Below are 14,736 nucleotides of genomic sequence, written 5' to 3'. Positions count from 1 at the left end.
GCAGCTCAGAGCTGAAACACCCGCGAGGGTTTTCCCACTGAGGGACAACGTGGGTGGGCGTTGGATCCAGCCCCATCATTTCCAGCATCTCAGAGATCCCACAGGCAGCAAATGGAGCCAGAAGACAACTCCCAGGGCAAATGGTATGGGATGACTTCCAGTGCTGCAGCATGAAGGCTTTGCAACCCCCTCCTCCTCCTCCCCCATGGGGCAGAGGGCTGGGACAACCTACACAAAGGGACTGTGCCAAGCAGTTGAGCTGGCAGCTCCCACACATTCCTGGGAAAGAGGAGGAAAAGGGATAGTAGGAGTGCTGGGGGGATCACTCCATCCCCACCAGAGCAGGGTGGGCTCAGGGTAATGAGGAGGAGCTCTTAGACCGTGGCAGAGCCTGGAGCACCACAGCATGAAGGGATCACAGCCCAGTACACACCAGTACATGATGAGCATGGACATGGTAATGTGGGGAGAGGCTCAGTGTGAGGGAGTAGAGAAAAAGGCAAAATTCAGCTTATTCCAAAGCTGTTCTACACACAGCTGCTGGGGGCCAGGTCTTGGGGGGGGGGGTGGCTGCTGCTTTGGTACCAATCAGCAGAAGGATGTAAGGTTGGGCACTCAGCAGTGATTCCAAAGGGCTGGAAGAGCACCTAGGAGCAGGCACAGAGCCCAGCTCTAACCCCAAACCTCCCATCCCCATTTGGAAGGGCTCAGGCTCTCTGGCTGTTGGGAACCATCCCCCTCATCCTCTCAGCTTCTCGCCCTTCTCCTCCATGTATCTGACCCCACAGAGCAGAAAACACCTCAAGGCACTTTTTGGAGAGGGAGATCCTGCCAGAGCCAGGATGGAGCTTGGCTGCCTGCTGCCAGAGAGCTCCCCATGCCACTCCTGTGGGTGTCAGTAATTGTTGAACTGCCTCCTGTCAAGCTCCATCTTCCACCCACCCTTGTCTGCAGCAAGGGATCTCCCTGGAAGCACAGGGCTGTTGGGCCAGGTCTTGGTGAAAACAATTCTCTTTTAATACTTTTGGAATACAAGAGAGAAAGCAATACCTAAACACAATCTGGAATCAGGGATCCATCTTGCACCTGCTTTCCAGAGCTGAAGACCATCCTGGCTCCCTTCAGTAGCAGTTGGGTGCTTCATGGGAACCAGTGCTGCTCCCCCGGCACTCACCCCACGGCTTTCTGCTTCATTAACCCCTTCTTTGCTCCCTGATGGATCTTTGCATCCAGCTTCCCTGTAAAGAGGGGATTAAAGAAAAAAGAAAAACACAACAAACCCTCATCACTCTTTATTTTTAAATGCTATTTGCAATGCAAATGAGCTGGAGGCAGCGAGGTCTCCTAGTTAGTGTGTTCCTGTCACATCCAATTATCCTGCTTGAGGAGCCAGGCATTTCCAGCCGCCCTGGCCTCCCTCTGCAGGCGCGACACCGGGGAGCCAGGGGCAAGCGTGTCCAACACGGCCAAGAGACACCCGAGAGGGGGAAATTCAGCCAGGAGAGGAGAGAATTAACATCCAGCACTCGCCTGCCACTACCAGGGGGCAACCAATCCCTGTGCCTGCCCACAGGATGCTTGGAGGAGATGGGGAACCATCCAGCAACATGCCAGGGATGTGTTTTTCCATGGTGCGGCAAAAGGCAGCAGAGGGGACAATAAACCCTCAGCTTGGGATGATGGTGCAATGGGTACCCAGTGTGATGGGGACACCTACTCCACATTGCTACATGCCAGGCTGGTGGTCTCCAAGGCCATCTGCTGCCTTTGCCACCGGGGAAAACCTCAGCCAGCAGCTGTAGTGGGACCTGGAGAAAACACTGCCTTCTCCTTGTCCTTCACAGCCCTTGGGGGCTTCACTGCTAGCTCTGCTTTTCCACCTGGGAGAGCAGCAGGACACCAGAAAATGGTATTTCAGGTAATTCCTGCTGAAGAAGCCAGAAGCCAGGCATAGTGATGTCCTTCCCCAGAGGAGTGTCCTTGGCCTCTTCTTCTTGGCTGTAAAAATGCAAGGATGCTTCCACTCTCCTGGCTCCAGAGCCAGCTTCCCAGAGAGGCTCTGCCAGCAGGCAACACTGGTCCCTCCTCTAATGCCACATCTCCCCAGAACTTGCCTTCCTGCTGCTCCCTTGGATCTTCCCATCTTCTAAATGCCAGCCTCATCCTGTCTCTGTAGCTGGGAACAGAGATAGGGCAAGAAGCAAAGTTCTTCTTTGGCCACTGCTCCAAAATCTGCTGGTAAATGTCCGTGTGCCATAAGAAGCAGGTGCTTCTCCAGAGAAAATGGCTCCTAACCAGCCAGTGACCATCACCTTCTCTCCAAATCAAGAAAACTTCTCAATTCCAGTTCAACAAAGACAGTTTGCAGACCACCGTGCTACAGATCCATGAACTGAAACATGGCTTGGAAGATGTTCTGGGAGATCCTCCATCCCCTTGGCCACCCCAGAGAAGACTCTCCCCCCACCACCTTAGGAGGGGGAGGAAGCCCCCTCCTTGCAATTGCTGTTTCCAGTCACTGGCACCCAAGCAGGCTGAGCCAGCCCAGCAGTGTGTCAGACCACCCTGTCCCCACACCAGGGGTGGTTTTGGCAGGAGAAAGGCAGCAAGTTCACATTCTCTCCATGCTCTGGTCCCCCAACATCACCTACTGTCACCAGGGCTGCTGCTTTTCATGTGCCTGCCTGCTTCTCCTGGAGCCCAAAAACATTGGGCGGCTCCTCTGCTCTTCCAGCTCGCAAACACCACACACCACACAGGTAACCTTTAAGAAAAGGCTAAAAATAAGGCAAAGCCCCAGGGTCCCTTGCTCTTTCTGCTCAATGATTCAAGGCCTCTTGTCTCACACCATGTTCTCTGCTCCTCTTCACTCTTCCAGACACTGGCTGTTGGAGGGAAGCTTCTAATTGATGCTTCAGGGTAGCTCTGCCTGGATTCAAGGAAATCTCCCATGAGAAAGGCCAACAAGCTTTGTCTTCGTGCACTAAAACTACACAGGGACATATTTGGGGAGAACTGTGCTCCCAGATGCAACATTGTGCCTACCCCTTCCACAAAAACAACGACCCTGGCAGCAAAAATTGAGCCATGCTAGGGTTTTTTTCCCATCCCCAGGCTGCTAGAAACAATTTGCAACAGAGAAGCATCCGGATGTCACTGTGGCGAGGTCCGTGCCATTATCTGGCAAGGAAAACTGCTCTGGCTTGGCTTCCCAACAGGACAAACTGGCATTTTGTCATGGTTTGAGCCAGGTTTCAAGGAGACCAGGGCAGCCAGCAAGCCCAAGAGGGGATGTGAGCTGGCACCTTCCCTCTGCTCAGCTTCCAGCTGGGAGAATTAAGCTTCTGACTGCCTGGGATGCAATGCCAGCTTCTATTAAAACAGCGCCTTGCTCCGATGAAAGGTCAAAGGCTTCCCTGCTCCTTCCTTAGGCTGTCATAAATATCACCCAGACGGACCATGTCCCTTCTGGGAGGTGAACACACAGCTCCACAGCCCCCCTGTGCTGCTCCTGTGACAGCTCCTATTGGGATGGAGGGCAGGGAAGGCAGGGCCGGGAGTGGGAGTGGGAGCACAGGCAGCCACCAGCACAGCCGGCTTCCTTCCAGGCTGTTAGACTGATCCTTCTCCAAGCAGGAAAGTGTCACAACACAAAGGAGATGATGTGACAGATGGGGAGGAGACTGGCAGCACCTGCACCCGGCAAGGCAGACGCACAGGAGCCGCAGAGCAGCTTCGCCCTCTCCCACCCACAGCCAGACAGAGGCAGAGGTGGGAGTGAAGGAGCACAAGAGCCTGGCGAGGGCAAAGGAGAGGTTAAAACAAGAGAAAAAAACAATGCAGTGGCTGAATCAGCACGCAGGGGCCACAAGGCTAACCCACAGCCAAGATTTGCATCCTAAATAACTCCTGCCTGCTCACTGGCACTCAGAATAACCCATCTAGGGGAAGACCATAAGCGAGAGTTGAGCGCTTGCAGGTCTCCAAGCACTGATCAGCATTGGCTGAATATACCTCCCAGCTGCTGCTCAAAAAGGGCAAGGAAAAAACAAATGGTTTTGCAGGACATCCCAAGAGCCAGCTGTGGAAAAAAGGTGCTTCCCTGAGCAGAAAGAGGAAAAAGACCCTCAAAGCCAACAAAAATAACCTTCTGCTGTGTTTCAAAAAGCCCTCATTAACCAGTCCTGAGAAATCCCAACACTCCTGAGCCCCAGGTACTAGCCCAAGGATCCATGTGGAAAGGAGGGAGATCACCCAGTTGTCAGGTCTGCTGAATAAACAGCCAAGACTCTTCCTGCTTCTGCTGCTTTTAGCCCGTCAAATTAATTTTTCACATCCCCTGCAAGCGCGTGCGGTGCCTTCCCCGGGCTGTGTGGAGGGGAGGCTGCTAATAAGGACGGAGCTGACTGCGGGCTCCCCAGCTGCCGCATTCCCTCCTCCATCCTTTTTATAGCAGCGGGCAGGAATAACTGGCAGCCTGCGGAGGGGCTGGTGGCTCGTAAAAGGGACTAACGACGCTGGCAAGCGGAGCGCGGACAGATGCTGCTACGCTTCCCCGTGCGCTCTGCCAGGACATCCCATCCCATCCCACTGGCCTGCAGATGGGGAACATCCACCTGGCCCTGCAGCTCTTGCTGTCCAAGCCCTCGCTGCCCTCAGGGGCAAGATTGTGGTTTGGAACTACAGGACACGGAGGGTGCCTGGTTCTTCCTGGGCATTGCTGCACCGACTCCTGTCCTGAACCAGGCTGGTGCCGGCAGCAGATCGGCCACCGACACTACTCCTCTTTGACGCCCCAAGTGTTTGCAGAGGCAGGAAGAAGCATGTATTTGGAAGGAAGCAACATCTGGGGAAAGGGGAACTGAAGACAAAAAAATATTACAGATGTATTCGAGCCATTAAACAAACGCCTCCAGATCAAAGAGCAGACGGTGAAGGTTGGGAACTCATCTGGCAACGGCAAGCTGGGGTGGCAAGGGGAGCCGGCTTTGAGGCTGGGGGGGCACCAGGGGAAACTTTACTACTTACAGATTTTGTGTTTTCCTTTGATGGGAAACTTCAGAACCATCTCCTGGGGATTAGTGCAGATAAAGACAAATGGAGAGCCAGACTCCTGGCTCAGGTCCGGATACTGTGAAACACAGAGAGAAACAGAGAGCAGAGTCAGGACGGTTGCATGGGCACAGAGAGAGCTCAGTGGGCAAGAACAGAGGGATCTTAGCCAAGACATGGGGTTGTATGGAGGCTGTAGCAGAACCAAACCATTTCAAGAACTCCTAATGAAAAAAAACCCAACAATTCCAGGTTTGGGTGTTATTCTGCAAGCCCCTTGCTCAGGCTATTCTCACCATGCCTCTGCTGGAGCTCACGGCCTCTTTGGATCCGCTCACCCTGGGTGTTCCCAAACCCCTTTCAGCCCCCTTTAGCACTGACCTGTGCTAACCTAGAGGTTTCACACTTGATTTAGGCTGATCAGAGCCCTGGGATGTTGAGAGAGAGGTGGTTGGGACCCTACCATCACCAGCCCACCCGTTCACTGGGACAAGCAAGGGACAGATTTTCAGCCTGATGCATGCCCAGATTCAGATCACCAGGAATGTGAATATTCACACTAACCCCTAGCTGGTCAGGGACAGCACACCAAGCACCATGACCAAAATAACCTGCCAAACCCAGCCTGAAATGATCACCAGAAAGTGGCCACCACCAGCTGTCCCAGCTACAGATACGTCCCCAAATGTTCCCCACAAAGCTCAATCCCAAACACAAGGATTTGAGACTTGGAGAGTGGAGTGTGCACAGTCCTGCTGTGGGACACACATTCCTTGATATTCACTTGTATATAAAGGGTGAGCAGCACACCTGCTACATACCAAGGTGATGGCTCAGAGAGGCCAGCTCAGGGCTGGCTCCATTCACAGAGTCAGCGGAGGGATTTTAACACTGAAGACATGGGGGAATTTTATAGAAAGAGAATAAACAGATTATAGAATCATAGAAACATTTAGGTTGGAAGAAGACCTCTAAAATTGTTTCTCTCATTAACCATGTGGGGAAAAAGGAGAAAAAAAACCCACTCCATGCAGGAAGCACACCAAGATCCTGGCTGGCTGCAGCTCAGCCTCCCTGGCATTCAGAGGTGAAATGCAAAACAGTCATAAAAAATGTATGCCTCAGCTCTCACCTCAGATTGTCCATGAGCTGCAGAGCTGGTGCTGACAAGCGCTGAGGCCAGCACATGCCACGAGGATGCTCCAGCCCAGGAAACCCTGCTCAAACAGACTGTGGAAGTGGTTTTCCTTCCATGGGAAAAATGCCTTCTTTTTTTTTTCCTGCTCCCCTGCCTTCCTCGAGCAGATCCATCAAGGCTGCTGGAGGGGACAGGATGCCAGAGCAGATGGAGCTGCGTGTCCTGGCAAATCCCCCATTTGTTACTAACAAATGACTCCTAGGCCGAGTGTTTGAAAAGCTCTCACCGACCTGCCAAAATGAGTTTGGATTTGCCCTGGAACAGCTGGGCACGGCGAGGGAAGCAGGGAGCGACCTGCTCTCCCCACACTGCAGCAGGGTTTGGCAGCGTTGCCAGCAGTTCAGGGAGATTTACAGAAGCCCAACGCTGGGATTGGATCGACCAGGGGAAGCATTTCCAAGCCCTCTCATTTTACAGCAGCCTGTAAGAGCTGTGCACTGGGTAAGAGAGAGGTACAAGTACTCAGCTGCTCCACGCAGCCCCGTGCTGGGGAGGAGGTGCCACCCTGATCCACTCCATGCGCCCATGCCCTGCTGCACTGACCCAGCCTTGGACAGGTTTCTTCCTCTCTGTTCTTTTTTGGCTGAGTCACTTTACTTGACTTGCTTCCACTGCTCCATGCCCATGCCAAGGATTTTCATTTCCCATCTGCAGGGAAGGAGGATCTTGGAAGGTTAGGAAGAACCAATATCCCAGTCAATGCCTGGAGAGTGTGAAATGCTGGCACTGATGTGTCGCTCTTGGCATCTCCCGGGTGACCGATGGCACCTCCGTGGCTGGAGGACCTGAGGACAAGCCAAAGGACTAAGGTTCTTCCTAGAGGACCAAAGGCTACCCAAACCTGGCTGCAGAGGTGATCCTTCCTGCTCCACTACACCTGGTTCAGCCCGTGGCTTCTTCAGCCAGGTGGGGCAGCCAGGATGGGTGTGTTGCAGGGGTCCTGCTGCTGGAATACAGCTGCTTCCCAAATCCCCTCAGCCACATCTCCCAAGTGGAGCTAGACACCACCATGTCCCCCCTCACACCTTTTACAGCCCCATCCTAGGAACATCTCCCAAACAAGCATCAGCAGTGAAGTAATGGCCAGTTGGTTTCTCCACTGACAGCTTTCATTCAAAACCTGGATCAAGCCTTCAGCTCCAACAGTTCCCGCCCGAGCCGATCTCAAGGCCAAGGTGGATGCCACAACTGTGAATTGAATTCCTGCTTCTACACCACAGCCTTTCATCTTTGCTCTCTCTCTTCCAGAGACCAAGAATCAAAACCCAGCCAAGACTCTGTTGGGGGATGTCCCTTCTTAAATTCAACAGCACTTATCTTTCTCATATTGGAGGTGTTTAAAAAGATAGGTGCTGGTACTCCAGGCTTTACACTGCCTCTGCCTGGAAGCAACTTGGCATTTAGATGGTGGATACAACAAACAGAGTCCAGAGACCAGATTATCCCTCAAAAACAACAAAAAAAAAACTACCCTTCTCCAATCCTGCAGATGACCAGGGAAGCTCGAAAGAGAGAGGTTATGCAATGCAACTACAGTGTGAAAAAAAGATTCAGCCTCCTTTCAGACCTTCTACCACCTTGTAGTCAGCAGGCAACAAGGCAGGTGGGAGGCCAGTGGGCTCTGTGGGCTGCAAACAGCTGATGTGGCTCACCAACAGCTGCTCCTCCCACTGCTTCGCACCAACACCCCACAGACTCGCTCTACACATAGCCTCCACACAACCACTGCCCCCCCTGCTCATCCCACCTCTCCAGCTGGGCTTCACTTTGCTGCTAACAGGTCTGGAAGACCCCAGCTGTGAGGAGATTAGGTGGGAGGGAAGAGAAAAGCAGATCTCAAGGCAGCTTAACACCTGCAGGAAGAGCTCGAGGTTAAATGAAGGTGGAAAAGGGAGCTGAGTGCTGGGCTCCTCCAAAAACCAGCCACCAGACTCACCCTCACACCAGAGCCAGCGCTTTGAACGTGTATTAAGTGGCTATCAGATGTCCCCAACAGCCACCCAGCTCAAGCTGCAAGCAGGGATAATTGCTAATGAATGTTCCATACACTTTGTTTTCACCATCCCTCGTCTCCCATCACCAGCTTGTCACCACCAGGAATAGCAGCAGGGCTGCCAGCCTCCCGCTCCACAGCCCACAGCAAAAGAGCAAAGGAGGGGACGAGCTAGCTCAGAGCCAGCAGAGACACAAACCCACCTTCTCTGACATCTGAGAAAAAAAAATCCTGCTATATTTTTTCCCCCCACACCAATCTGTTACACTTTTTCCTTTCCCGATTTAGGTAAAGCCTGCAGCAGGATGCTGGGGGAATGCAGGCTCACCCATCATTCCTGGTACCAACACAGCATTTGGGACCCTTTGCTCATCCTGACTGCATTTCCACAGGAGAAAAAAACATCCCAAAGCCCTTGATTACCGCACCCCTCCCCAGTAAGCTGCACTGGCTTGCACCCAACTGCTATGACCCGAAGGCAGGGGAATGGAAAGAGCAGAAGGAAAACGTCCTGGGGGGAAGCCAAACCATCACTAACGAGATGAGCTCTGCTCCGGTGCATCCAAGGCAGGAACAAAGGCACCGCGTGCACGGAGCAGCGGCTCTGCACAGCACAAAGCCCCAGCGCACCCGGCAGCTTCTCTAGCGACCCTCCAGCAGCATTCTTGCTCTCATTAAGGCCTGGGGACACAAAGGGGTGGGAACAGTCCTGGTTTCACACACGCCAGCCTACGGAGCCCTGCAATGCAGCCCGAGCTCTCCTCTGCTTTCCTTGCCATGGGAGCGCGCATCCCGGTTAGCCGGAGCGTGGCGGAGAATTGCACGCTGGAACCTGTGGTCCCTCCCCTGGTCACTGCCACTCTCTCCATCTTACAGCTGCTGGGGGCACCAGCAGCCAGGAGGTGCTTGAGATGCTCTGCAAGGTTCGTGATGGAAAGGGGTGAATCATTTTCCTGGCGTGGCTCCTCAGTGAACAACAGGGAAAACACGGCTCGCTCTGCCAGGCAGCGCCGGGCCAGGACACCCACTCCAGCCTTCATTTCCCTGCTGCTCTCCAAGAGCCTTGAAATAAAAGAGACAGCACTGGAAAGCAACGCTGTCTGGAAAGAATAAAAGCAAGCAGACCCCATGTGTTGGCAAGAGAGTTCACCATAAAATGCATTCAAAAGGGAAAAAAATCATCCTGGTGGAGGCAGCATCTCCTCTGACAGAGCGGGGCTGCTGGATCCAGCAGTGGCAATAAATCAGCGCCCCCCAGCAGGCAGAAACACACACTGGGCTCGTCCTGGGTGTTGGAGACACCCCTTGGCCACGTGCAAAAAGAGGAGTGGGATGCAAGGGATCCCCTGGGAGCCCAACTTCCTTCACCCTGTTTTCTTGGTGATTTGTGGGAGAGGCGGATCCACTCTTTTTTCATGCCTCATAAGCTTCATCACTGTCAGACACACGTAACAGGTAATTAACTACTAAACAGCCATTTTCTCCTCCTCTCCGGAGGGAAATTGCTCACCATCCAGCTAGAAAATGTTTCTTTGGTGGTTTGCAAGAGGGAAAAGAAAATGGGCAGCTTTTTGGGAGGGATGGGGCTGCTGCAGCCAAATAAGGGCACTTGCAGCAATGCCTGCACCACAAACACATGGATCCAGGAGAAATGAAGCCATCAAATCTGAGAGATAATGCTTAATTGGATGTGGGTGCCACTGTGCCCAAGCCACATTTGGCCTGTCACTTTTAAAAGGAGAGTGGTTTAGGAGCATCCTGTCATTTGTTCTGACAGCAGTGGTCTCCATCATCTCTTTACAAGGACGTTCCCTTTAGGGAATTATCCAGCCAATTTTCCCAACACAGCCTTCACCCTGAGTGCTCCAGGACACATTCACCCAAAGGTGACACCCAACTGCAAACAGCAGATCCAGGTTTACCACCACTGTGTCACCTCCTGATTCAGCCCTCCAGTCCTGAAAAGCGCTTGCAGAGCACCAAGTGCTTCACTCCAAGTTTTGATCACCCTCATGACACAGTCTTGCATCACACTTCCAACTCCAAGCACATTCTAAAGCACCATCAGTTAAGGTCATATGCCAATCAGCCTTTGGCCCATAAGAAACGTAACATTTTCCTAAACAGAAACCCTAAAGCAGATCCAAGTTTCTAGAAATGCCAAATTTTCTAGCTCGAGGCAGACACATCCAGAACATGCACCCAAAGAACACTACAAGCTGTCCTTGGCCATGGAAGAGCTCAGAGATGCAGCAGAGCTGCTCCACAGAGGCTGTGTTAGCAAAGGGATGCATGTCAATGTTCAATTCAAATCAAGAGAACAAGAAAAGAAGGAAAAAAAGTAGGATCACAAAGAAATCCAAACAAAAGCCGTCAGCCAAACTTTTGTTTGAAAGCCTGTCAGGTCTAGACTGCAACGTGTGAGGAAGGAACAGCTCGAAACCACAGCTGCTAATGGTTATGGATTTGGCAATCAAAATGTCTTTGTTAAAAAAAAAAGAGAAAAAAGTTAACTGCCTGACTATTGAGGCTACAAACCGCAGCCTTGATGCATTGTTGCAGTCAACATCCTCCCTGCTGTTCCTGAGCGCTTACAGCTGCTGCTGGCAGCTCGTGTGCTGGCACATGCTCCCTGCACCAGGATGCACAAGGAATTTTGTGAGCCTGCCTTCTTTTCCCCTTCTTCCCACCACAATGCCTGGCAGTCCTGGGCTGCTCTGCCCCTCGCATGCCTGGCTGGGATGCAACCAGCTGCAGGCTGGGATCGCTGCGGGTTCCTTCCCTGGCAGGGTGGATCCATCCGGTGGGTGTTCTCCGCCTCCAGCCCAGAGCCCGGCTCCCATCGAGGTGTCTCTACACCACAGGCTGTACTTTGATTTGAAGGGCAGGGGAAGCAATTAAAACATAGTAAGTAATAACAGGACTTTGAAATGTAGATTTAAAATTCAGCCTTGTGCTGGTGCACTCCTAGCTGTCTGCCAGGGCTCCAGAGGATTCACTGCTGCACACCCCAGCTCTCCCTGAACCGGCAGTGCAGGACCTACAGACACCAACACCCTCCTGCCCTCACATCCCAGCCCAGCACAAAACCCGCCCATGGTAAACCCTGGAAAGGCTGGGGATAGTTATAGAGTGCCTGACAACCAGTTCAGGAGAAACTGGGTGGACTTGGAACAATATTTGGGAAGGCACTAGGCTGAAAGGGCTGTTTGCATGCCCTTGTGCCAAGGGACAGCAGGGGCAGGGCTAAGCTCAGCTCCAATGCGGCCCCATCCGCAAGGAGAAGGGAAAAGCAACAGGGAGGAGGAGCTGAGAGGAACCAGGGTACCTCATGGAGCTGCACCTGGCTGGCTACATACAGTCAGACTTCAAGCAGCTTCACCAAGTCCTTTCACAATCAGAGCTGGGAAGCACAGGGGTAGGACACGCAACCGAGCCGGAAAACCCAAATGTTGGGAACACAGCCCTGCCCCTGCCCTGGCTCACTTGGGCAGCTGCCTCTCCCCATGCTGACCCTTGCTGCTGCTCCCCAAGGAGGAATGATGCCAGCACCTGCTCCCAGGACTGATTCAACCCCTCAAATGGGATGGGATCTCTCACAGGACCAGGAAATGCATTGGAGCGACCAGTCTGTTCAGGGTTAGGAAATCAGTGACACACCAACAAAAGCTTAAGCAAGCAGAGACCTTGGGCACTCTGCATGTACTGTGGGGGTTACATTCTGTAGCTGACACATCATTTGGGGTCACCATGGAAAGGATGGTCACGGCTCAACCTGGATGGGAAGGCAGTGGGGCACCCGACCTGGGGCTCCAGGTCAGTTTTATCTAACCCTCAGTTTCAGGATTAAATAAAACCCAAACACTGAGAAGGCAGCAAGTATCAGTGACCACATCTGAGAGAGGGAAAAGGCCCTGCCAGCTCATGAGTAGTTTGCTGAAATGGTAGCAGAGGCAAAGTCCACAGTCATCATTAATTAAGTCATATGCTTCAGCCTTGGCTTTGCTTTCTCCCTTGGGTCTAGGAAACCAGAGGAGAGGGCAAGCAGGCCTCTATCATTCGATTTCTTTGGCATGCTAATGCATTCCTAAATTAATCATCATCAAGTGACAATCTCTCCTTCATCTTAACAGCCTGAGCAGTGACCTGAGCAAACCTGCTGGCTTATGCAAGGCAGCTGGAGCCTCAGAAGAGCCTCTGATGAAAACCAAACTTCCCATATGGAAAAACTCCCCCATCTCTTACCGTCTCTAATCCAAACCAGCTGCATTTCTGCTCTGCTCCCAGAACCACAAATCGGGGGATTTTGTGGGGTGAGAACCTGAATTAAAGAGATGCATCACCCTGTGAGCCAGCCTAATGCCTGACACCACTGGATCTGGCATCTGGCTGCACAGAAAAGACAAATTCAGCTCAGGAGAATGCAGGGCCCTGTAAAGTTCAAAGGCCTTTCGTGGGTTGCAATCATTAACAACCACCTAGACTGCTCCAGGAGGAAGGATATCTGACCTAGCTAAAAATCCTTCACTGGGAGAGGTGCCTCAGGAATGAGAAGGCAAATATCCTGGTGGTGGAGGCAAGGAAGGGGCCAGGACAGCCACAGCACCACACAAACAGGCATTTGTCTCACTCGGAGCCTGCACTAGGAAACCTTTCCCTCAGGGACCAGGTCCTCATAAAAAGTCTCTATGCATTTATACTGTTCTTAGAAGTACACATCAATGTCTATGTTTGTGTTTCTCCCTCCCATTAACTCCTTAGGAAAATACTCCCAGAGGGCTATTGTTCCTTTATTTGGAGATAATCTAAACAGGCACCTTCTGGAGTCTAAATATAGAAAGTCTCTACCCTTCTTCACTCCTATTTGAGAATCTAAACCAAGTTCTGTACACTGGGCACGTGGATTAATTTTTTTTTTTTTTTATTATTACTCTTTTCACCAGGGAGGGAAGAGGAGGCCAAAAGTTTAAACCCAAATTTCCTGAGTGAGAAAGCTGGAGCCTATTTAAATTATAGTTGCAATCCCGTGGCACAAAAATAGCTTCTACATGTTCCCTGAGCAGATTTAGGACACTAAGTGATCACTTAGAAATGAAAAATAAACACTTAACTCCCATCAAACATAATTAGCCAATATTTCAGCCCGGTATAATAGCTCCACCCAGGTATTGGTGTGTGTCTGCACTCAAAATAAGCCAAACACATCTATCAACCACCAAAACAGCAGCAGGAAACACTTTTTTCCAGTCAAATAGCCTCTCAGATCAAAGCCATTAGCAAAAGGAACATGGACTTCAGAGCACATGGAAATGGCATCAATGTAAACACTTCCCTGCTGGCTTTAGTCCTGTGCCAAGGCCTGCCTGACCCATCCCACAGATCCCAAGTGGGCACTGCTGAAGTCACTGACACCTCGTGCAGGAAAACAAGAGCAGCTCCTTGCTCTGCTCAAGGTGTCAGTGACATCAGCCCCAGGGCAAGCAAAAGCCTCAGTGAACATTTGGATCTCCAAGGAGGAAAAAAGTTTCCAGGTCACCTCTAGCTGAAAAGTGTAACAAAGGAATCATTCTGGTCTTGAGCGGGGATTTTTGGGCTGCTGCCAGGAAGAGAAGGAAATGAGCCCAGAATGTACTCTGAGGAGGGGCAAGATGTGCAAAGCTCAACTGGAAATCCTGAGATTTCAGAGGGATCTCCAGGCACCAGGCAACCAGGGCTGAGTTCAGGCTGCAGCTCCTGCTGCAGTTCCCTGCAAACAGAACAAGTGACACTGGACACCTGGGCTGGACCCTCCTGCCTGAACACAACTGCTGCTGCCAGAGCAGCTTCAAGCCAAAGATCACAGCTATGAGCAGCCAGATGTGGTATAAATAACCTCTGACTGGAAGAATTGCTTTATTTTTCACGTGGGAAAGAGACCCAGAGGAGCAGATTTAACTAGTTCATGCAATAGGCAGCATAACTGGGATTAGGGTACCTGATGCGCCACTGATCCTAATCACAAGGACATCTCTGCTCTTCCTCTGCTCCCTGCCAGCTCCAGCACTACAGATCCTGTTGCATCATCACTTCCCACACATCCTCAGGATCTGCAAACCATCTCAACAACGTCAGCTGGGCCTCAAATGCTGCAGGTAGGGCAGAGGAAGGTAGGGACCGCCCCCTCTCAGTGGTGATGAAAGGCCAGGCTTACATGTGCAGCAAAAATGTGGTTAAATAACCCCTCCCTGGTCATAATGCAAGAGCTCTGGCAGGGAATGGGTCTGACTCTGCTGGGGCAGCATTGCCTAATTTTGGTTTTTTGATCACAAGTGTAAAAAAAAAAAAATTAAATGAGGATAATGATAGAAAAATACCAGCGGGGTGCCACAATATCTTCATTAGCAACTTGAGAGAGGATGCAAACAGCAGAGAAATTAAATCTGCAGACAGTGCTAAACAGAGAGTGGGTGACAGCAGCAAAAGGGCTGAGAGGTAATGGGAAGAGTTACAGTGG

General features: G+C 51.8%; 1 protein-coding gene across 5 annotated transcripts in view; it reads right to left on the bottom strand.

The window, feature by feature from the left end:
- Positions 1-14,736, bottom strand: part of TRIP4 (thyroid hormone receptor interactor 4) — a 46,672-nt gene that overhangs the window by 16,112 nt on the left and 15,824 nt on the right. For 2 of the 5 annotated variants that reach the window (XR_009488087.1, XM_059858046.1), the window contains 2 exons: positions 5,029-5,131; positions 996-1,238 (listed from right to left, as the gene is read on the bottom strand). Coding sequence is in view for 2 of the 5 variants with exons in the window: in XM_059858046.1 (XP_059714029.1) it covers positions 1,171-1,238; positions 5,029-5,131 (171 nt within the window). In the remaining 3 variants the exon portion in view is untranslated. Of the gene's footprint in view, positions 1-995; positions 1,239-1,277; positions 2,930-5,028; positions 5,132-14,736 lie in introns of those variants that run through there. The other 3 variants (XR_009488088.1, XM_059858045.1, XR_009488086.1) reach the window with 2 other exon arrangements.

Source organism: Haemorhous mexicanus, chromosome 13 (genome assembly GCF_027477595.1).
Source record: "Haemorhous mexicanus isolate bHaeMex1 chromosome 13, bHaeMex1.pri, whole genome shotgun sequence".
In the NCBI taxonomy this organism is placed as follows: domain Eukaryota; kingdom Metazoa; phylum Chordata; class Aves; order Passeriformes; family Fringillidae; genus Haemorhous; species Haemorhous mexicanus.
The sequence above is the reverse complement of the archived record's forward strand: the minus strand, read 5'-3'. Positions and strand labels throughout refer to the sequence as shown.